Source organism: Leptodactylus fuscus, chromosome 3, assembly GCF_031893055.1.
Source record: "Leptodactylus fuscus isolate aLepFus1 chromosome 3, aLepFus1.hap2, whole genome shotgun sequence".
In the NCBI taxonomy this organism is placed as follows: Eukaryota; Metazoa; Chordata; class Amphibia; order Anura; family Leptodactylidae; genus Leptodactylus; species Leptodactylus fuscus.
In genome coordinates this window covers 165,229,636-165,255,303 of record NC_134267.1, presented here as the reverse complement: position 1 = coordinate 165,255,303, position 25,668 = coordinate 165,229,636, and the positions used below count along the sequence as shown (strand labels likewise).

Genomic DNA, 25,668 nt, shown 5'->3' with positions numbered 1-25,668 from the left:
TTTCCTTGTACAAAGTTAATATTTTAATGAGCTGCTAGTAGTGTAATAAAAGTGTCTATGTTAATCCTTAGCAAAATGGAAGTATCTCATCCATTTTAATAAGTGCCAGGGAAGTTAATTATATCGGTTTAATTGTGGAAACATATACAGTGCATATGCAAGAAATATGCAAATCATTACAGCGCACCATCATCATAATTAATGTAGAAGGACTGTTATATTAATTATAATGTACTTGACCAGGTTCTTTATTCAATTACGCTAGGAAGCAGGAAGCGGATATTGTGCCAGTGAACAAACCAGCTGCTTGATTGGAATTAGAAGAAACAACCATAATGCACCTCCGAGTGAATAGAGCAATTATAGTCTAAGCAAACATGCGAGCCACTTACTGAATTAAAACATCATTAAATGCTTGAGCAGCCTCTACAAAGTTCAGGGGGTGAGGGAAGAAGAAGAAAGTTTAGACACCTGAGCAAAGGAAACTATGTCGATATTTGTTACTATCAAAAGGCCACATTTCTGAAAACTTTGATATTTTGCAAAACTAAACTAAACATACAAAAAACTTCCTACATATACACATCACATATCACTGTCTATAGGAAGGTAAAGTAATACATCAGGTCAATGGTTGAATGAACCCATGGTAAAACCAGTGTATGTAAGTTGGATACAGATGTAGTCACACTTACCTTGGCTTAATTTTGGTTTAGGTCTTATTCACATGAGCGTTAAAAATGGCTGTGACGGATGATGTAATGGCGGTCCCATGGATATTTTTAGTGGAAAGTAATCTACAGCACTCCTGAGTAATGTGCAACTCAAAGTGGTATGACTTATATACTAGATCAGTGTATAAGACTGGGATGTACGGGCCATGTCTTTTTCTTTTTTTGGATATAACTACTTTTTTTTAATACATAACACTAAGCAAATCTAGAAACTCCTAAAATAAGTCTGGAGCTTGTTATTTTAGACATTTTTAGGACATTTATGTTCCCTACACTATTCTTACTAAAGGCCCAAAGCATGTCTGATTTAGTAATCTCTGATCCCAGCGGCAGCACCCTTCTATGTTGGCTCATTCATTTGAGCTGACATAGGAGGGGAAAGCCGCTTCTCTCTTGGTGTCAAAACCCGCGCGGTCGGTTCACGTGTGAACTGACCCTTAGAAACAGTGATACAGTGACTGTTCTTAAGGGATTTCCAAGCCTGAATATAAAAGTCTTTCTTTACTTTGAATACGGGGGATTCAGTTGGGTTTCTAACCACTGTGACCCCTACTAACCATGGATGCTTTACTTGTGCCACTCCATTCATTTCAATAGAACAACTGGATATTGTCAAGTGCTACGTGACGCTATCTCCCATTGAAATGAATGGAGTGGCAGACACTGCCCGACCTGTTCTTTTGTTTGATTGGGGTACCAACAGTTGCATCTCCATCAATCATCAAGTTAACCCCTATGCTTTGGATGTAGGATAATATTGAATTACTGAGACACCCCTTTAACTCTCTGAAACATCACATATCACCGAGTGCACATGCACAGATTTTCCGAAATTGAGAGTAAGTCATTAGTATTATGTCCCATTGCATGGTTCAAGGCACTGCACTCAATCTAGCTTAGCAACGATAATAAGTAACTTGATTTTAATGTAATATCTAGCTCTTTCAGTATTTTTAATAAAAAATTCCACTAAAGATGAGCATTGAAAACATTTCTTCAGATTTTGCTGGAAATGAATGCAAAATAAATAAAGCTCAGGTGGCTCCTATGAAATACAGCAATGGGAGTATGTGCATAAAGGATAGGGTATGTCAAGACACAACTCCACACATAGCCGTGAAGATGTCATGACCTGGAAGAATAGATTTTTGTAGATTAGAGACAGACACTATCCTGGATTTTCAATGTTTTTACGCTATAAACAAGGTTAAAATGAACCACAAACATCCATTACATCATATTCCATACTGCACCTTTATTAGGTTTATTTTAGACTTTTATGTTTTCCCTCCGATAGATGTTGTTTATGAGGTTTTACCTGATTGTGACCTCAGTGCTTTAGAAGGATCAGGATGAAGTTTTCTGGAAGCATTTTCAGTACTGTTGTTCCAAACCACCATCTCTCCATCATAGCTACCTGGTTGTGAAAAAATGTAAAACTCCAATAAATATGCTAATGCCTTGTATGGCGGAGATGTCAGTGAATAAGGGGCAACTTTTTTATATTTCAAGAATCCAAGTTTAATGACACAAGTGATATCCTGCAGAGAAAGTCTTTACATTGCTTCCAGTGCGGGAGAATAAATCTGCAGTAAAAAGATGCGCTGTAGACACCTATGTGGTAGGTGGCGTATGAGACAGGATTTCTCATTGGTCTTCATTTAATCCAAACGTCATTCACCGCCCTCCCCGGATCTGTACTAGGCATCACATTGTGTGTTAGCTTTACCTATAGTGTCTCTTTAACCCTTTGCTATAGTAGTCAGATTTTATTTATCAATTTTAATTTTTTACTCCCTACCTTCCAAAACCTATACAATTTTTCCACTCACAGAGCTGTATGAGGGCTTATTTTTTGTGGAACAGACTGTACTTCGTAATGGTACCATTTAATATTCTGTACTGGGAAATTGCAAAAAAAAAAAAAAAAAATGACTGGGCCAAATTTAACCAAAGCGTTTGCGTCTCTCTCTTCTGGTTTTATTTTGATCCATATTCTGTGGGTTGTTACGTTTATGGTGATTCAAGATTTATATTGTTCCAATACCAAAACAAAAATTTAAACCTTTGAAAAAAGTCGTCTGACCTGTAATTTTTTTTATATTTCGGAATACGGTGCTGCGAAACGCATCTTTGCTAGTCCAGATGTACTTTTTATTTATACAATTTTTGGGTCTGACGTTTTCATTGCTTTTTATTCAAACTTGTTTTAAAACACAACAGTTTGGACGTTTTGATGTTTACCCTACCACAGCATTCACCGTATATAAAACATATACAACATATTTTTATATGTTAGTAGCTCAGGTGTGTGGTGAACTTCTAAAATTTTGGGAAAATTCGTAGGGGCCTCTATGGGACATTATACTGTGTGGAGGGGCCAATATGGGATACTATAGTGTGTGTAGAGGACAGGATGGGATACTATACTGTGTGGAGGGGTATATTATGGGATATTATACTGTATGGAAGCCATTATGGGACATTATACTATGTGAAGGGGCCACTGTGGATCAATGTACATGTGAAAGGGTGACTATGGGATATTATACTGTATAGAGGCCACTATGGGGCATCATGCTGTATGAAGGGGCCACTATGAGATATCATATTGTGTGCTCTCTGGTTAATTATTCTTAAATGGGTTTTCCAGGAATTGGATAAACTTTGTCGCTCTGTCCCTGGCGCTCTGATGTCACTGCAGCTCATTCAGCTGTACATCTTGCCTAGTTCCCCAGAAGTCCTGAACCCCACATGACCACTAAGATCCATCAGCAGCCTCAGCAGTTGTTCAAGAAGGACCAGTGATGTCACTGACTTACCTCACTGGTACCTCTTCAGGGACTTATGAGGTCGCTGATTGGCCTCAGTGGTCATGTTGGGAGCAGGGCTTCCAGGGACCAAGGCTTGTGCATGACTGAATGGGCTTTGACAGCAGAACTGGAGTACCAGGGACAGGTGAGTATGTTTTTTTATTGTTACACCTGCCTAGGGCCCCCCCTGGTGTTTGCTCAATTCCTAGACAACCCCTTTAAGCTGTGTACTGTGCCTGGGTGTATGCCCCCACATCTTATCTTCAGACAGCTGACCACCTAGGTGTCCTATGGATAGGTGATCAATTAGTAAATCCTGGAAAATTCCTTTAAAGGGTCATGCATTGATAAGTAGGGTAACTACTGATAGGTGTCACTGAAGAAGCAATTTTCTTTCTCTCGAGAAAACAGCACATTTGTAAATGTTTTATCAGGGATCATTACTCGTAAGACTGACTACACCAGCTGGATCTCCATAAGAAGAACCAGTACTCCCACCCCGGATCTGATGGAAAATCATAAATAATACATTGTGATATGTTACTTGTCAAACCCGTCAAGTGCTACATTAACAAACTCCGCTTGGTTATGTCTTCACGTCATGTAATGTCCTAAGTTCCTCAAGTTCATAATTTGGCAAATCACAATCATTTTGCCTTTTCTCATTACTGACAGTTTTTTCTCTGGGCTATTGTATCTGTTTAGTGTCTGTGGATAAATGAAGCAACTGTCTTGGATAGAAAATAATGTATTCTTTGTGTCTCCAAAACTTAAGCATTCTTCGCTTTCATTTAATTTCTTAGGGAATTATGTGCTGAAAAGTGCCAGGGAATATTTTACCTTGCTGTCATATATAAATAAATTCATTAGCTAAAAGCTGTAATTTCACTGAACAGCAGCGATGCATGAACATTTCTGATTTCAAGAAAGATTTTGTTATTGAACTTTTTTTCTTTCTAAACTGGAATGTAATACAAGAAAAACTTACTGTATTACTGATCACGGATTGGTATCAAGCAAGCAAGGTGACGTGTTCTATAGGAGATTGAAAACCCATGAAGCATGGGGTTCAGCATGAGGGCTGCACTATTAATAATTTAGGACATATTTGTGTATCGTGCCCCCAGGCTACACACACAGCATCTATGAACTTGCTGAATGATTCATTTACATATGTTGCAGGCTAAAAGAAAATTTCCAGCTTTGGAACATTCCTCTAATGAATGTTTAAAAACCCAACAGATGCTCCACAGCAATTGTCTGCACAGGCTGCTGCTCTGTTCACATTGGCCTTGGAGGCTGTTAGTAGTGTCCATTTCTGATTCTGAACACTATGACGGAAACCTGACAGACCCCATTACATGCAGGGTTTGTCAGGAGCTCTTTGTGTCGCTCTTATGACAGATTCAGCACAATACGATAGTGAACCCAGCCTTAAACTGTATTGTCCTATCACTGTACACAGGTTTAAACTCTAGCAGGAGTTACAAAATAAGGGTCCATTCACACAGAGTAAACGCGCGCTCATTTTGGCACAATACACGTGTACAGAATACACGTGTAAAAATAAGACTCCCATTGACTTCAATGACTTTTGTTACACGTGTAAAAAAAACACGTCAACAAACACACCATGTTTTTTGGCGTTTTTTATATGTGTAAAAAATGTCATTGCAGTCAATGGGAGTCATATTTTTACACGTGTATTCTTTACAAGTGTATTGTGCCAAAATGAGTGCGCGTGTACTCCGTGTGAATGGACGCTTAGTCCTTTACGTTGCATCCAAACAATCTGATGTATTCTTTACCCGTGACCAGGCTTTGAGGTGGCAAGAAAGCTGCACATAAGATATCATCATGGTGCTGGACTCCTCCTTTCCATTCTGAAGGCTGAACAAGGTATTGGGTTAAAGAGTTCAGTCGGAAAACTGTAATTATCCTGAAAGAGAAGAAATTATATAAAACACATATAATATTATATAAATATATATAATTCTATATAATCAAATCAGTATACAGTCATTGGTTACTGAGAGAAATAAATACACCAGTTACTAATCTGAATGTCCCAAGATACAATTAAACTAAGAATAGTACACTTGGCATGGTATTATTTCTGATGGTGCTTCCATAGTGTTCTCTAAAGGACCTCAAAAACATTTGTACATATTGCCACTAGATAAAAAATCAGCACCCAAGAAGAAATGTATGTAAAGAAACCCTCTGTCTAAAGATTTAGAAAGTTAGAACTGAGAAGACTCATACTTTGCTAAAAATCTGTTTTTTGGGGGGTTTTATGCTGCAGATTTTTGTGTTTATCTGAGCCAACTCCTTTCCAGCGTTTAGCTCAAAAAATGCAACAAAATAAGCTGGTTTTCTGTAAAGTAGACCGTTAGCCTTATGTGGGTTTTATAAGCTTTATTAAACTAATGGGTTACATTAGGCCAAGTCATTAATAACAGATTGGTGGGGGGGTCTGACACCCAGAATCCCACTGATCACCTGCTATGGTATGGGTGCTGGGCTGCAGCTGAACGACCACAGTGTACGGAGGTATCTACCACTGGTAACAGAATCACAGAAGGTCTCACCAGGAGCACAGTTTTGAGATAAGCTTATTAATAAACATGGAACAAACAATTGTATAGAGCGACCAAATTCTGTCCACTCCAACAGTCCTTTTGGAGGTATTGACAGTAATGAACTGGAGCACTGATGAGCAGCAGGAAACCCAACACCCACACCGGCTAGTATAACAGGGATAAACGACCAGAATTCGGGAATAACACTGTGCTGACTGGAGTCAGCTTAGTGTTATTCCCGAATTCTGGAAGCTTATTGGTAAGGAACTCTTCTAGCAGGTAAGGAATGTCCAAATTGGAGAACCCCTTTAAACAAGAAAAACCTTGTAAAATCAAGTCCACTGAGCAAGTTGTACATACCTCTCCCATCCAACCACCAGTATAGTTCTCTTCAGCACTAGGATCTGAGAAATTTCCACTGCTCTGTCTCTCCCGGCATTTAGTTTATGGTGACAGTGACCATTGAAATCCCATATCTTGAACACAATATAAGAAGAACAAGTAAATGTAGTATTACTGTCTCTAGCACAGTGGAGCAGAGCTATGATTTTACTTATGTTGATTTTGTAACATTTATAGATTGAAAACGATGGCATTGTGAAGAGAGAGAAGCAATGGACATCTCATTTATTAACATTTTACAATACTTCTATCAGTAGAGAACCTAGTGTTGATCTTAGCTAACACCAGATTTATCAAAAAAGCATGGACCCTAATAAAGAGAACCTGTCATATTGAAAATTCATTTTCATCTGCAGGCAGAATGTTATTGAGCAGGAGGAGCTGATCAGGTTGGCAAACACTTTTCTGGTAAAGATTAGAAACAGAACTTGTCATTTCTTAAACTCAGTGTTTGACAGCTATCTCTGTATATACATTAAATTGCCCCTACCCATCTTGTGCCATTGTGAGTAGTGATATACTTTATGGAGATGATCTGAGGAGACAACCCCTGGATTGGTGTCAGAGAACCCACTAAAAGAGTTAGCCCTACACATTGTAGTATGGATACATGTTGCATAGATCTATACTCAGTGGCGTAACTAAGAATGGCGGGGCCCCATAGCGAACTTTTGACATGCCCCCCCCCCCACCTAGACCGACGATCTCGACCGACCCCCTCCTACACTTCCCTGCGCGCTCTATTATCCCCCATAGTGCCCCTGCACACAGTATTATGTCCCTTAGTGGCCCCTGCACACAGTATTATCTCCCATAGTGGCCCCTGCACACAGCATTTTCCCCCATAGTGGCTCCTGCACACAGTATTATGTCCCACTGTGGACACCCATAAACAATTATTATACTCTGGGGTCTTTTCTGGGGCCTCCGAAATAGTCCATCTTCAATGACGCCAGACGTCACATGACCCGGGACGCAGGCCAGGGTCATGAGACATCAAACAACTAGGCCACAGCCTGCCCGGATCGTGGAGAGGTAAGTAACAGTGTTTTTTATGTTTCTTACCTCTCCCGGTCCACCATGCATTATAGTCGGGGGTCCGAAAAGACCCCCGAGTATAATGATAGCAGCGGTAATGGCTGTCACCGGGCTCCTAAAGTCCTGGACCCTGTGGCAGCTGCCTCTGCTGCTATGGCGGTAGTTACGCCACTGTCTGTACTATAGCACCCATAGAAATCTATAGGCCAAAGATTATGTTCATGTGCTTCTGACTTACTTATTACAGAGGTATTTTTTCTCATAGATTCAGATGGCTTTCTGGTAGCTTTGTCAATTTCCATCATATGCTGTATAGAATCCATGCTTATTGCTTTTCTAAATACAAATCTCATAATCTCAATAATACTAAGACATATCTTGAGGCCTGTACTTTTTACTAATACTTACTGTGCAGTTTTTTTCACCCATTTTGTCAGTAGTATAATTAAAATTTTGACTTATTTACATGACTATTTACATATGTTTTATATATAAAACAAAGTTTCTCCGGCCACTAATACGTGGAGTATGAACAAGTTTTCTTATTTGTTTGTTCAGTTTTTCTGGTAAAGGAAAGTGTCATTTTCCTGTGGCATAAAATGTGATTTACTCTGCCATTTTACATGCTGTGAAACCTTTTATTACATTGGTGTGGCCATTATTCAAAGGTGTATTTCCTCATGAGCCTTTTACACAACACAGATTGCTGCTTTGTGTACGTCATTTACATTTAGAATGGTGAAACTCTAGGACGCCTTTGGATTTTATTGGCCGTTTTGTTTCACAAAAATATTGTGTTTGCAAAGTGCATCTTCTACCTCTTACAAACTCATTGACCGATAGAGGAGAACCCATGAGGTAAGGGTCGGACAAGGTCAGGAGCAACAGACAATATCAGGATTCATTCCTATAATATATGTCTTTTTGCCTTAAATGCTACATTTTAATAGCGATATCAATCATACCCGAGAAGATATTTTGCTAAAAATCTAAAACCCCATTACTAGTAGTCATATATTTCTATGCAAGACAAGGTTTTTGATGTAACAGCATCTTAAAAACTACGGCAGCCATCAATTTTTTTTTTCTTATAGGGAAACTGTCAGGTGTGTTTGGAAAACTAAACCGTTTGCAGATCCGTAAGGAGTAGTTGTTAAAAGGTTTTTCCCATGGATATAAACAACTTTAAATTTGTAAAAAATAAAAGTTACACATTTTTGCAAATATAAATAATGAAAATTTTTTGTACATGGTTTATATAACCATCTTAGTTGTGACAATTGTTTGTTTTGATACGTTTGCCAGTAGATATGACCATGAATACAGCAACTTTCTATGGTCTGTTACTTGTAAGAAGGCCAGTTATGAATTTCTTATGGTGGAAAAATTATCTTCTCATGTATGTAGTTCCCCAGCCCGATAACCCATTCACAATAAGGAAGGCTCGTTTGTTTTTTATTATTATTATAGTGCAGCCACCATCTAGTCAGGACAGGGCTGTCTGGGACACAAAGACACCAGTCCATAAAGATCTGTCTGTGGGTGGTTTAGTGTCCCAAACAGACTGGACAAGTACCCTTTTAATTAGTAGAAAATGGGAACACAGTCCCTCTTTCCCTGCCTGGAAGCTCTTTGTACATATACAGATTTTTTAAATGGTATGTAAGAAGTGGCTTAGTAAATGGAAGACAGGAAGGAATGGAATGTAGACGTATGCAGTGAGAGTGGAGGAAGGAGCAGCAGAAAGAAGACATCTAATTGGTTAAAGCACTCAGCAGGGGCGTAACTTGAAGGGGTGCAGAGGGTGCAGTTTAATCAGGGCTCAGGAACCTTAGTGACCCATAAGCAGTGGAATCAGTATTGAGATTACAGCTTCCATCTGGCTCATAAACCCAGGAGACACACAGATTACCCGAACCACACTAAGGTTGATTAAAATTCTTAGCACTCTTAACCATCACTATCAAGAATTTGCTGTAAGAGATGAGGTAGGGGGCCCCGGAAAAAAAGATTGCATTGGGGGCCACAAGACTTTAGTTACGCCACTGACACACAGCATAACCCTTACATCATAGAAAGAGCCATACCAGAAAAAATATCTTACCAAAAATCTAAAACTCAATTAGTAAGTAGCCAGAAAATGTGCAATTACAGACACCAGCAAGTGATGGAAAAACTCTGAACGTGTACATTATACATAACATTCCTAACTATAATATATGCCATATACAGCTACATAAGGAGGGGTTTTAATATTTGTAACAATAAGAACACTTTACCAGACTTCATTTACAGATTAGGTATCTACCACACTCCATTAGGAATTATCACGTTGCATTCAGAGTCTTGTTACACATCTGTGCATTGTCACAGCCCATTCACTTGGGATACGTGAGCATCTGTACTTCACAGGAGCCTTTGTCCAATACCACAGGCCATTAGTTTATAGCATGGCTGCCACAGGCGTTTGCTTCGCTGGTTAAATTTTATGTAATATGGATAAGACAAGAAAATAACATGCTGCCATATGGTATACAGGGGACTAATGCTATATTGTGAAACCTTATAGTTCACTTGTTCCTATGTATTGTAATATTATTATATTTATTAGCACATTAGTTAGACCAGTCAAGCAAACGAGACAGCTATCTCCCTGATCCCTCCATTCACATGCATGTGTCTATTCGACCAATTGGACAAATAGGAATGTTTTCTTAACCCTTTGCCAACGCACCCATTGCTTTTTTACATTTTAAGTTTTTTACTCTCCAACTACCAAAAACTATAACTTTTATATACGTATGATGTTTTTTTTGTGGGGCAAGATGTAGTTTTTATTGATATAATTTTGAAAAATGTTTAATGTTTAGATGAATTTTTATTTAATTTTATTTTGAGAGGTATAATAACAAGAAAAAGATGATTTTCTTTAATAGTTTTCTTTCACACTACTGTGTTCACTACATGACCATAAATAGGTTTATATTTTGATAGTTTGCGATGTGGGAAATCCTAATCTGATTTTTTTTGTTTATTTTTATATATATCCTAAGGATATGAGGTGAGTGGAATTTTTTTAAAAAATTTTAAACTCGCAAGGGAACTTGAAGCTGCAATTGATTGAACCATAGACCACAATACTACTGTCTTGTAGTCTATGCTAAAATCCCTATATAACTCTTGAAGCCTGCCACAGTCAGGTCACAAGAGTTATATTGTTATGCCAAGCCTGTGAGCCTTCAAAAGGCTCACAACGGACAATGGAATCTGAGGAATTAAGTGCCTGCGATCAGAGGTGTTTTTGATTGTAGGCACTGCCACCAGGTCTCTGCTGTGTATAACAGCAGAGACCCTGCAGGTCTGGTGTCATCAAAACTCCTGAACAGTGGCGTAACTACCGCCGTAGCAGCAGAGGCAGCTGCTACAGGGCCTGGGACATTAGGGGCCCGGTGACAGCTGCTACCGCTGCTATCATTATAATCGGGGGTCTTTTTGGACCCCCGAGTATAATGATCAGCGGCCCAGAAGAGGTAAGAAACATAAAAAACACTGTTACTTACCTCTCCACAATCTGGGCAGGCTGCGGCCTAGTCGTCTGACGTCTCATGACCCCATCCCGGGTCATGTGACGTCTGACGTAATTGAAGATGGACTATTTCGGAGGCCGACAGTGTAGGAGATGGGAGATAGGTGAGTAACAGAGTTTTTTAATGTATTTATCCCCCTGGGTCTCCGATTATTATACTCTGGGGTCTGAAAAGACCCCAGAGTATAATAATTGTTTATGGGTGTCCACAGTGGGACATAATACTGTGTGCAAGGGCCACTATGGGGGATAATACTGTGTGGAGGGGCCACTGAGGGACATAATAGTGTGTTCAGGGCCACTATGGGGGATAATACTGTGTGGAGGGGCCACTGAGGAACATAATAGTGTGTGCAGGGGCCACTAAGGGACATAACACTGTATGCAGGGGCCACTATGGGGCATAATAAAGCGCGCAGGAATGCGTAGGAGGGGGTCGGTCTAGGTCTTCAGCGTCGGTGTCGGTCAGAGTGGGGGGCCCCATGTCAAAAGTTCTCCACGGGGCCCTGCCATTCCTAGTTACGCCACTGCTCCCGAACGATATTTAAAGGGAGCCTATCACTGTCACCAGCTACTTTAAACTGCTTCCATAGTGCTGTAGATGCTGTTAGCAGAATAAAAACCATACCTTTCTTATGTTTCAGATCCCCGGGGATGAAGAGAAGGCACTTTGATTCTTTATTCATATGAGAATCTTGGAACACAGGGGGAGTTTTCTTCTATTACTGAGCATTATCACTAAACACACCCATCCTGTATTCAGCTCCTCCCCCTAGGCAGTGTAATTTAATCCTCCCAGTGTCAGTTGATCCTCACACTGCCCAAGGGAGGAGCTGAATGCAGGATGGGCATATTTAGTAATAATGCTGCAGTGCTCAGTGCCATGAAGAAAACTCCCCCTGTTCTCACAAGATCCTCATTTGAATAAAGAATAACAGTGCTTATTCTACACCTTCGTGGGACTCTGAAACTTAAGAAAGGTATGGTTTTTATTCTACTAACAGCATCTACAGCACTGTGGGAGCAATATAAAGTAACTGGGGTCATTGATAGACTCCCTTTTAAAGTCCTGAAATCCACTGTACTATTACATACACTGCCAGATAATTCTGAAGCTCGGTTATCTCCCCAAGAATGAAATATTTGGGCATATTGAAATCCAACATACCTGACTCTTTTTGAATGCATGTGAAGAAGAACATATATACATTAGACGGTCAGCCAGTCCTGCCAAAATCAGTGGGTTCAACTGACATATGTATAACTTGTATGACCAGCTTTAGAGTAATTGAGAGTGTAAATTCTATGTACCATTTATTAAAGAAGTCTGAAATTAGTAAAAGGGTCTGATTTTTTTTCTGAAAGCAACAACATTCAAGTATATGACTAAGCTGCCAAACCAAATACGACTTATGGGCAAAGGTGGACCTGTTCTTGAAAAGAAAGAAGCTCTTTTTATTCAGATGACTCATTTATCTGCTATAAAGTTTCTTACGTGGTTGCATGACTATCAGGACATATTAACATTAAGGGATCAAACTATGATTAGGTCCTAATGACAGCCCATAATGCATGTCCTGCTCACCTTTACTGTTCCATCCGTGCCCCCTGTTAAAAGCCTGGTTTCACTTGCGTCTAAAGCCATGGTGCTAATTTCCGCATTGCCATGACAGCCTGAGAACTGTTTGATTTTCCTTCCAGTGTCTATTATCCAGAAAGTAATTGTCGATCCTGTGTCTGAACTGATTACCTAGAGAATGAGAAGAATTCCGCATGAACAGAAATAGTGCTTAATATTTTTCCTTACTAGTATCCATGGATAATGGGCCCTGTCAGCTTACGTACCCTTCATATTTAAAATTAGTTCCCAACCTAAAAGTATGCTAGACATGATATAAATATACCATATATATATATATATATATATATATATATATATATATATGAAATGAAAATGCATTATTTCATAATCTTAGATTTCTTACTACAATTGATGCTTTACATTCACTGACCCCTAATTATTTACTCTGTACTGTATCCAAATGACCCTCCTCTTGCTCCTCAATAAAAGTTTACTTTAATGAAACTGTATATAGTATATTTAAGTCAGGTATTGCATGCTACAACAAACATCTTAAAACTGATGTATACCAATTTTAATATATGTAAATCTTTCAAGCAAAATAAACATGAACACATTTATCGTAACTGAATATTCCACCAAAAAATAGCAGGTCCGCACTCCTTGGGCTCCGTAAAATATAACTTTTAATAAGCGCCGGCGGTTTTAAGCACTATGTTTTTCTTCTGACTTTTCACGTTTTGTTCTATGTCATGTGAGTTTTTAATGGCTTATTAAAAGTTATATTTTACGGAGCCCAAGGAGTGCGGACCTGCTATTTTTTGGTGGAATATTCAGTTACGAAGAGTACCTCGCTCAGTCCAGAGGTAAAAGGCCATGCACCCAGGGGGAGATTTTGGAGCATATCTACATGGTGAGATCGAGACTTTTTTTTTTATTTATCTGCATTTATGAACACATTTAGTAGAACTTTACAAAAGTTAGGGCTATTTCAAACACAGAGTTTTATGCAGGCGGATTTTGAGGCGGAAACCACCTCAAAATCCACCTGCAAAAATGGCTCCCATTGACTTCAAGTAGCAGAAAAAAGAAGTGAGATGCCCTATCTTGCCGCGGATTCCGCGGCTGATTCAGCTGCAGTGTCTGCAGCTCGAGAAACATTCCTATTTAGGCCCGATGCTGCATCGGCATCCCGTCGTGGCTAGCTGTGCGGAATGTTCACAAGGTGGAAAAGGTTTCCACAATCTTTTCCTCCATGTGAACATGCCCTTAAATAGATTTTTGCAAACCAAAATATAGAATAAATTGTATTTTTTTGCTATTGTTATTATGTTATATTTACAATTTAATGAATGAACACAACTACAACTAAACGGCAGGTAGCTCGATGATCAGGACCAGGGTTTAAATATCCCTCCTAAGATGCTAATTAAATCAGCATAGAATAGGCCTGATGACTGCAAGAACTTTACAGGTTAGTATCAATGGTGAACCTAGCCTCTCTGCTGCCCAAGGCGGACGATCAAAAGATGCCCCCCCCCACCACCCGGTATTCAGGCTGCAGTGGGGGTGGGGGTGTTGTTCATCTTTTGATCATCCGCCTCAGACAGCGTGGGGATTAGGGATACTAGTGGTAACATTACAATAAATACAATGCAGCCTGTGGTAGCAGTAACAGCCTGTTGTCATACAGGCCCAAAGCCTGTGCTAGCAGTAACAGGCTATTACTACTAGCACAGGCTTCGGGCCTATATGGTACTGCTAGCACAGGCTTTGGGCCTATATGGTAATATCCCAGACCATGCGATATCTGAGGCATTACCATGTAGGCCCAAAGCCTGCTAGGATTAACATCGGATCCTGGAGAGGTAAATAAAACTATTTATTATGTTCTTTCACCTCCCCTGGGGCTCCGATTATACTCAGGGGTCTGAAAAGACCCCTGAGTATAATAATAGCAGTAGTGGGATCGTGGCCTGGGCCTTTTCACTACCGCCCTCCGTGGCCTATAGTACAAGGGGAAGCGGGGCGGGAGTGAGCAGGCCCGGAGAGGTTGGTAAATAGGCTGCTACCTGCTGGGAACACTCCAGCAGGTAGTGCCCTGTTATAAAACAAAAAAAAAGTTATTTTACTTACGGATCTCGCTGCTTCTCCCACTGCTGCCTCCTCTTCACCCAGCAGTAAGACGTCTGCGTCTCAGTGTAGGAGGCGTGATGACGCCACCTGCACTGAGACGCAGAGGTCTAAACCAGCGCAAGAGAGCAGGAGCTCTCCTGCATTACTTTAGGGAAAAAAAAAATTGCTCGTGCTGCCGCCCCCTGCGGAATGCCGCCTGAGGCTGTCACCTCACCTCACCTCACCTCATTAGAGGTGCGGTGCTGGTTAGTATGATAACCTTAAAGCAACAGCAGCTAAACTGATATTCCTGACCCTGACAGTATGCTTGTAAGAAGGGTGTGCTGAAGAAGAATATATTTCTGCTCAGAACATACAGCATCGTACAAAGTACAACATGCTGGCACTTGGATTGCCTATGAGTGTCAAATTAAATTCTTCTATACAGCCTCTTGCACAAGGAAGACCAGTCTTAAAACTTATTGAAAATAGGAATAAAGGATGATTTGCTGTAATTACTTAAACTTGTCTTATTTACCAAATTTAATTCATTGCCCAGAGAATGTCCCAGGGTTCATATGTTTGTCCCTAGTTGTTTCAGCCTAAAAGGATGTAATGTTTTTAACCGTTTTTGTAACCACTATAAAGCCTCATTCACATATCAACAATCTCCAATTGTGAGTTCTCCATGTAAGCACACAGATCCATTGTATTATATATGTCTATGCAGATTTTTTTCTGCAGATCTTTGATTCACAGGATAAAAATGGAAGCATGCACTATTTTTGTTGGATTTTGTTGAACAATGTGAGCTTAGCATGATAAGGACACATTTTTGGATAGAACACACTCCTTTAGGTTATTGTGGTTAAGCATGATGCGGAAACATTATTACATGTGCAAACTGTAATAATGCCTGATAGATATTAGAGATGAGCGAACAGTAAAATGTTCGAAGTTCGATATTCGTTTCGAGTAGCCCCTCAATATTCGACTACTCGAATCAAATATCGAACTCTATTATAGTCTATGGGGGGAAAATGCTTGTTTCAGGGGTAGGCAACGTTCGATCAAATTATACTTACCAAGTCCACAAGTGAGGGTCGGGCTGGATCCTCCGAGCAGTCTTCTCCGTGCAGCTTCCCCGCGGCATCTTCCAGCTCTTCATTCACTCTGCCAGGTATCGGGCCTGGGCAGAGCCGACTACGCATGCCTGCACTACAAGCGGACATGCGCAGTCGGCTCTGCCCAGGCCCGATGCCTGGCAGAGTGAATGAAGAGCCGGAAGATGCCGCGGGGAAGCTGCACGGAGAAAACTTCTAAAGGTAGGAGAAGAACCAGCGTTGATTGGCCGACTGTATAGCATTCTGCCAATCAATGCTGGTTCTGCATCGAACTTTTACATTCGAACAGCGAGTGGTACTCGATCGAGTACGAGTATTTCGAATACCGTGGTATTTGATCGAATACCTACTCAATCGAGTACTACTCGCTCATCTCTAATAGAGATATATATATTTTTATATATATATATATATATATATATATATATATATATATCCTATTAATATTATAAATGTGAAATGTTTGTGAGTTTGTGACTTTGGATGTTCGGATGTTTGGCGGTCAATCACGCAAAATCCGCTCCACCGATTTGGCTGAAATTTTCCACAAACATAGTCACTACACTCGATTGCGCAATAGGCTACTTTTTGTCACAATAGCGCACATACGTTTTTCCCAGGACCCCCACAAAATCCAAACTCACATCACTATCTCTGCAATCTCACACACTTTGGACCCCGATTTGGCTGAAATTTTCCACAAACATAGTCCCTACACTCGATTGCGCAATAGGCTACTTTTCGTCACAATAGCGCACATACGTTTTTCCCAGGACCCTTTGGATGTTCGGATGTTTGGCGGTCAATCACGCAAAAAACGCTCCACCGATTTGGCTGAAATTTTCCACAAACATAGTCCCTACACTCGATTGCGCAATAGGCTACTTTTCGTCACAATAGCGCACATACGTTTTTCCCAGGACCCTTTGGATGTTCGGATGTTTGGCGGTCAATCACGCAAAAACCGCTCCACCGATTTGGCTGAAATTTTCCACAAACATAGTCCCTACACTCGATTGCGCAATAGGCTACTTTTCGTCACAATAGTGCACATACGTTTTTCCCAGGACCCCCACAAAACCCAAACTCACATCACTATCTCTGCAATCTCACACACTTTGGACCATAGCAAGCCACAAAATTCATATTACCCTCTACAGCAGAGGTCAGCAACCCCTGGCACACATGCCAAGAGTGGCACTCCTGCCATATTTCACTGGCACACCAGCAGCACAGGACCTGCAAGAGTTAAATGAAGTCTCTGCTAGAGCTGAGGCATAAGGACACTCCCCTTTGAGAGGGGTGCAGGAAACCCAGGGGGTGGAGCTTAGTCGCTCAGGTCTCTGCCTGCTATAGTGATAGCTCCTGCCGAAGCTGCTAGCAAACTGAAAGTAAGAAACACACAGCTCCCTTCCTTTACTTCCTATTCTCATTAATGTCAGGCATTTGGGGTTATTAGTTTAGTGTTAGTAACTCCATGTGCCTCACATTAATAGGAATAACCCCCATCACGTCCCTCATATTAACCCCTGTGTGCCCCATATAAAGGTTACTAATATGTGAGACATATGGAGGTACTAATAAAAGACCTCAGTAATGAAGATACTTAATTATTACCTCCAAGTCTCTCACATATCAGTAACTAGAGATGAGCGAGTACTGTTGGGATCAGCCGATCCAAACAGCACGCTCCATAGAAATGAATGGATGCACCTGGTACTTCCGCTTGGACGTAGCCAGTGCGCTTAACCCCCCGCGTGCCGGCTACGTCCATTCATTTCTATGCGAGCGTGCTGTTCGGATCGGCTGATCCCAACAGTACTCGCTCATCTCTATCAGTAACTCTTACACTGGGGTTAATGTGAAGGACATGATGGGGTTAATTGCTATTAATAAGAGGCGCATGGAGTTACTAAACTGTCATGCACAGGGCCAGACTTTATGTTGCTTGCTCAAGAGTATCCTGTACCCAAAACTTACATGTACTGGCGCAAAATAACAACTCATACAATGTCGTATATCAAAGTATATTAACCTGAAATACTTCTGTCCCAAAGACACTATGTACAGTTTATACCAACACCGTATAGCGGCTGAAATACAAATTACATTCAACACAAAAGTCTCATGTGCTCTCAGAATTACAGCAAAAACAAGATACACAGTTACATTTTATATCCCATACCTTATACACAGTACGAAAACCTTACCCGCGCCTGTATATACCCACTTCTACAATCACCGCAGACGAAGTCGCGGGTACCAGCTAGTATATATATATATATATATATATATATATATATATATATATATATATATATATATGTTTTATGTGTTGTTTCCTTTAAGTACAGAGAAAAGCACAGAATTTTATTCTGAATTCAGAAACCAGACACTTAATTTTTTGCCAAGTTAGTGACAAGGACATAATTATTTCAGCTCCCTGTCACATTAGTAGCATCAAGTTGTCACACGTTTTGACAGTATGATCCCAATGATGGCAATGTGCTATAAAGAGCAATCTGCCACCAAGCCCAGGACTTAAACATGCAGTCTGTAACCACAAATCTCTTTATTCTTCTTGCAAGGTGTTTCAGGCAGCTCTCCAAATATAGAATGAATGTACATACAATGCAAATAAGAGATATCACGGTTATAGTTATTTTTTTTATTTTTTATTTTTAGAAGAAGTATATAGTCAGTACAGAGGCACTAAATTTGAGCCTTCTCATTACTACCCATAACCTTAGAAAAGCACTGTAAATTCCTGAAAGGATCCAATATGATGATGCTCCTATTTAGAAAGTTTCGGGAAATACTTTGAAACTGGTTATTGGTCCGCTCTAAAACAGCAGCAGTTCATATACAGACAGTATACAAGTATGGTTTTGTCCACATGTGTCCTACACAACACAACAAGAGCATAAAAACTCCATGCAGATGTTGATTCAAACCAAGGACCTAAGCATGGCAAGGTAACAACTCTAACCACTGAGCCACAGTATCGCCCATTTTTTTTTCTCTGCCACTGTAGCTAATCAGAACTCAGTGATGCTGAACCTATCAGCAGCTGAGGAGGGATATTTAAAGTGTTGTTAGATCTTCCCAGGCACCTGCTATTTAGTTTAATCTTTGCTATACCTATGTGTTTGCTTTGATACTGACATTAGCTTACTGGATATTCCCTTGCCTGCAGACTCTGAACTCTCAGATTGACCTCAGCCTAAGCTTACTTTTTTGATTTCGCTCCCCTGGTTTGACCTGCAGCACTGTGCATCATTTAGATAGCTTGTTCTAATGATCTCTGTTATCAGCCAGTTCCTGCCGTTTTTGGAAATTGGCTTATAGGCAATTTCATAACCAAAGGAGCTGCTCTATAAATATCAGAACACACGCATACTGCAAACTCAGTCACATGCATGAACGTGTTCTGTATGTCTTCAAAGAAGGAGTTCATAGAAGATCAGACATTCGAAAAGTTAGGTACCCCACATACAACCTGGGGGTCTCAACCTCATTCTGTTCTAAGGAAATAAGCTTAAATACTCTACACAACCTCTACACAGACATGCATTTCTAAGTCTATAAAATGATAATAAAGAGATGAAAGATGTTTTTATTAGTTCTCTATGCTAAGGCAAACTCCCCATGTTGTGAAACACAGCTAAAAAATGATGTTAAAAACAATGGAATCTCGTCATGTTTTTTTCCACTGCATTTTTTATTGTGTTTTTGCTTTGGTTTTCTCTGCAGTTTTCTTCCCTTATTATAGCGATAAGAAAAACGCAAGCATTTCAGCAGATTAAATTGACATGCTGCGTTTTTTGAAAGCGCAAGTTTTCCGCAACTTTTTTTTCCCAGCAATGCGTAGATGGGATTAGCCAGAATCTCATTCACTTTGCTGGAACTATGAAACACATTTTATTTTTCCTTCTGTATTTCCGAGTTCCGTTGCGTTTCTGCAATGTGGCACCTTAGCGTAAAAACAGTTTCTAATTATCCTTCTATTTCACATGTAACACATACATAGACAATTTGTTTTTCACCTGATATTAGCCATGAACATCAGAAATGGACAAAGCTAAACTAGTTAACCATTAATCTTCAAGGTTCGTGAGAAACAAGCAGGAGAAAGATTTACTGATCTATTAAATGGATAGAGTAAGGCAGCCAAGAGGCCATAGCAGTGACACGTGAAAGAGGTCGTGGTTTACTGACGGATGAGTTCCCATCCTAGGCACCTGCGCAATTTTATATTAGCCATATTTATTATAACACCAAGGCATATGCCCATGAATGTCCAGCTGGAAATAAAAAAGAAACATACATATATTACATAGCTCTGCCTTGAAAAGCTAGAGGAAGGACATATTGGTGATACAACACAGAAGAAAGTTCTCTTTAACTTGTCATATATCTCTGTACAGACAAAATGAAGAAAGCTTAGATAATAACTTTGTACGCACAACTTCTAGAATACACTGTGCATTGTAACAGTGGGAGCTATGGATCACTTTAGATTAAAGTCAATCTCCAGGCAGGCATTAGAATGTATTATGTTGTGTAATATACTGCACTAAGCATATGGCTGCTATTCTCTTAGAAATTTAAAGCTGAATGGTTAATACTCTAAACATTTATTATTTTAATCTATCTCTTGCTCTCAATGGTAAAAGCAGATCTGTAATATTGAAATGTGAGGATGGAGGATACTTTAGTCTCCATATGTCACACGGCAGAGGTGGGAATACGTGGTCAGACACACACAGTAAGAGAGACTAACAATCATTTTAGATGACTCCTAACACTCTGAAAGGTGTGATTGAATTTCCCCTATAGTCAGACAAATGATATTTCATTCTTACAAAAGATCTTCAATACACAAGCAGTATCTCATTGTAAGAAAGCTCTCAGAACATTTCCTGAGACATTGTTCCTCATTCACTTGATTCACCTGGTGCCATTGAACATGTATGGCTCGTTTGAGTGAATATATCAGCCAATATGGTCTGAAAGATGTACTGTGATGCAACTGTCCACCAGATCATCATTCTTCAACCATGAGCCCAGAGTACTTCTAATATTTGATCCCTTGCTGATTTTGTAGTTTGCCCACTGACACAGACATGAGCAGTCTATAATTTTAAGGGTGGGTTAGTTTTAACAATGAGAGAAGAATAGCAAAAATAAAATCCATAAAGCACATTGTATAAATGTATTTGCATTTTGCATAGAGAAATAAGTATTTGATCCCGATGGCAAACAAGACTTAATACTTTGTGGCAAAACCCTTGTTGGCGCACACAGCAGTCAGACGTTTCTGTAGTTGATGATGAGGTTTGCGCACATGTCAGGAGGAATTTTGGTCCACTTTTCTTTGCAGTTAATCTCTAAATCATTAAGATTTTAAGGCTATCGCTTGACAACTCGGAACTTCATCTGCCTCCATAAGTTTCCTATGGGATTAAGGTCTGGAGACTGGCAAGGCTACTTCATGACTTTAATGTGCTTCTTTTTGAGCCACTTCTTTGTTGCCTTGGCTGTATGTTTTGGGTCACGTGTCCTGTTGGAAGACCCAGCCACGACCCACTTTTAATGTCCTGGCAGAGGGAAGGAGGTTGTCACTCAGGATTTTACAGTAATCCATCCATTCTCCCATTGATACGGTGAAATAGTCCTGTGCCCTTAGCAAAACATAATGCTTCCACCTCCATACTTGACAGTGGGGACAGTGTTCTTTGGGTCATAGGCAGCATTTCACTTCCTCAAAACATGGCCAGATTGGTCAGATGAGACAAAAGGTGAGCTCTTTGGCCTTAATTCAACTCGCCATGTTTGGAGGAAGAAAAATGACCCAAAAGAACACTGTCCCCTTACACATAGTGTATGCCACTGTCAGGGCTCCTAAGACTCTAACTAGCCCATTTCTAGTTCTCTAAAGTAAACACAGTTGAAGTTAAGTGGATATATATGTCTATGGGAAAATGGATGGTAAGCAGTGGATACAAACGTCTAGTTTAACCATACACCATAATGTAATGGACAAAGCCACAGGAAATGTCTGACTAAGTGGTGGTAGCTGTGTCACCAAGAGCGGCAGTATAGTATGCAAAAATGTGATGGACCAGGCCACAGGACATGTCTGACTAAGTGGTGGTAACTGTGTCACCAAGAGCGGCAGTATAGTATGCAATAATGTGGTGGTCCAGGCCACAGGACATGTCTGACTAAGTGGTGGTAGCTGTGGCACCAAGAGCGGCAGTATAGTATGCAATAATGTGATGGACCAGGCCACAGGACATGTCTGACTAAGTGGTGGTAGCTGTGTCACCAAGAGCGGCAGTATAGTATGGAATAATGTGATAGACCAGGCCACAGGACATGTCTAAGTGGTGGTAGCTGTGGCACCAAGAGTGGCAGTATAGTATGGAATAATGTGATAGACCAGGCCGCAGGAGATGAGTTCCGGCTGTGTAGTAGTAGCAGGCAGTATCAGCAGTACAGTAAATGGTACATGATACAGGGAAATTTATCACAAATTAGTTTTCTCATCTCTAGTTTGGATTTATTGCATATTTTCTATGATAAGAATGATTTCCAATGGAAAATAATTTATATTGTGTATAATATTGCATTTACATTGTCCGCCTTTTGTCAAGTGATAATAAGTGACCTTTGATGGCCAAGAAAAATTTTTGCTACTAATGGGATAAAGTTTCAGCATTTACAACCTATGACTTTTACTATTGTAGACTTTAATGGAAACTCTGGTTTTAAGAAAAATCATATTACTGAAAGATCAGTACAAAAACAGTTCTCAACATTTACTTTGAGTTAGACTATAAAATGTTGAAAATGGAATTTGCCTTCAACTGTATAATGACTTTAACCTGTTATATGTATAATGGTGATGAATCCAAAACCTTTTAGTAATATATATTTTGATAGTTAAAAAGACAATAGCGTTGAATATTTTAAGTGAATAAAAGCAGTCATTAAGATTTTGAGAAGTTTCTTTGTGCATCACTACTTGTGAAATGAAACAGCATTCAAGCTGTATATAAAACAATACAACCTAATTGAATTACTAGATAGGATACAAAAAGTTTATGGAACCATTCACTAGGATAATCACATAATATGCCGTAATCTAAGAAACTAGTACAATATGTTTATGTTACTTGACATCAGTTGAATTTTGCTGGTCACAACTAGGGAAAAGAATGATTTCAATACTTTCTTTTTACTGTCAGGCAGTTACAGATTTTGGGTGCTGTGCTACTGTCCCAGGGGACCAGAAACATGTCCCAACTACAAGCAGTGGCATCCTCATGGTGCAGACAGAATTGAATATGATGGTGAAGTAGGGTCAGTTCCATTCAGTGTCAGACTGGGATGTCTAGGGCTTACCGGTGGAATTGTTTCTAGGGGCCCACCGCAAAAACCCCTGCTATACTGAGACAGCGCGACTGCAGGTAATAACAATGCCATGCTGCTCACCCACCATACAATTAGCACTACCTAAACTAACCACTACACACTGTATGGCAAGTGAAGAGCAGGGCTAATGGAAATGTTACCAATACCTGCAGCCGCACTGTCCAAAAAAATCTGCTCTGGCTGTTGTTCCCCTCAGATGTAATATTAACGGCCTATCCTAAGAACTGGCCATCGATATTAGAAACATTGATAAATCTATTAAACAGCTTGTCCAGGAACTGGAGCAACCCATGTGGTGAGCAGAAGGTATAAACTAAAATAAATACCGGTATATAAGACGCATACTCACTTGTCACTGGCGCTCCGCTGTCCGCCACTAGTGTTCCTTAAGTCTTGTGCCAGCACCTTCTTGCTGGGAGTCCTGCACCTCATGCGACCACTGAGACCAATTACATAGAGGATTTCCAAAAATGAGACGTCGCTATGAGACTGAACTGACACAGGTGAGTGTGCTTTAGACAACCTCTTCAAAGGGACTGTCTGGGCCAAATTTATTTATGGCCACTTCATTGGTCCCCCATACAATAGCCACTTCACTGGTCCCACAAACCCCCCCATACTGTATGGGGAAGAGTGATGGGGTCATTATATTGTGTCGGGGCATTGATGGGGGCTAAAATGTTGGGGGAAGGGGGACATTAAATTTGTGTGGGGTATATTAAAGGGGTTGTCCAGGCTTAATTAATTTTATGGAGTATCCTCAAGATAGGCCATAAATACCTGATCCCTAGGGGGCTGACACAAGGCCCCATCAGCTGTACGGAGGCACTTCCGGCTCCCGCTTTGTACACAATACAGGGCCAGAAGCAGAAAGCTCCATCCGCTGTATAGTCACCTGGCGCCTTCACTGCAGCTCAACTCCCACTGACTTCAATATGTGCTGAGCTGCAGTGAAGGTGCCGGCTGATATACAGTGGACAGAGCTTTCTGCTTCTGGCCCTGCATTGTGTACAAAATGGGAGCTCGGACCCACCAGTGGATTCACCGATTCAGTCAGTCAGACCCTGGTTCCACTGATTCATCTCCTGTCATTGTTGCAAGAGGTTTGGATGCAGAGAGGCATTCTGAGGTGATGTCACTACATTGCACCTGCTGCCCCAAGCTGCTGAAAACAAATCCTGGACTGGACCTGTAGACAATTCTCGGGAGATTCACACTGGATAATGTGCCTCTGGGCAGCATTATAATATGAGGACACTAAAGGAGCAGTAAATTTTGTGAGTGGATACTTAGGGAACAATACACTGTGTGGGAACATTATACTGGTGGGGGTATCAATTGAGACATCATACTGTATGGGGAACATTAAGGGTGCATTATACTGTGTATGAGGAACTAAGGGGACATTTTGCTGCATTTGGATGGCTTAGGTAGCTTCATCACAGTGTGTTACACAATAGAGGACACTAGTACTATATGTGACACACAAAAGTACTGGGCGCGATTGGGTGGGGTCAAAGGGGTTTTGGTGGCAGCAGGTATAGATGCTTATTATTTGTACATTTTCTAAAGCATATTGTAGGCCCAATCATAGGCCTCAGTGCTGACCCAGGGGTGTGTAATATCTACCAGAGGCCAGAAGGGACCAGAAGTGGACACCAATGGACTGACGAATACCCAGAGGAGTTCCAAAAGTATAGTAGCGTTACATGGGTGATGAACCCCAAAAGGTACGTGTATGGGTGAACCAAAAAACGTTTGGAAATTTCAGGTCAAATCTGGTTGTAATTGAATCGCTTTTTCCCATCCTTACCCAAGATGGTACAGGAGGGCAAAAATTAAAGGTAGACTTTGCATCTTATGGTAAGGTTGTCTTCTGAAATTATCATGCCTATACCTACACAATTGAGGCCTGCCATGCTTTGGAATAAGATAACACAGCATCACATCATTGACAACTGAAGATAAGAACAGCTTACCTTTTCCTCTCACCCGTCCCTACACAGCTACCTTAGCCCTTGTCACAGAGTGTGCTCATAACACTCTATATGAGTGCTTGGATTTTTGCAGGACAAATTGTATTTCACAATTACATTTATCAATATGCATGATATACTGGAATGCTTTAAAAAAAAAATCCAAATAGAGTGAAATTGGTAAAAACCAACAACCATTTTCTTTGTATTTCATGGAGACATAGCATGCCTATGATGTGATTGGTATATATAGATAACGGAACTTGTCACTGTACT

The 25,668-nt window shown here is 40.4% G+C and overlaps 1 protein-coding gene across 1 annotated transcript in view; it reads right to left on the bottom strand.

The window, feature by feature from the left end:
* WDR49 (WD repeat domain 49) overlaps positions 1-25,668 on the bottom strand; it is a 135,256-nt gene that overhangs the window by 36,060 nt on the left and 73,528 nt on the right. Inside the window, exons 8-11 of the mRNA XM_075268714.1 lie at positions 12,741-12,905; positions 6,490-6,605; positions 5,356-5,486; positions 2,053-2,151 (exon numbers count right to left, since the gene is read on the bottom strand). Of these exons, the coding sequence (XP_075124815.1) occupies positions 2,053-2,151; positions 5,356-5,486; positions 6,490-6,605; positions 12,741-12,905 (511 nt within the window). The remainder of the gene's footprint in view (positions 1-2,052; positions 2,152-5,355; positions 5,487-6,489; positions 6,606-12,740; positions 12,906-25,668) is intronic.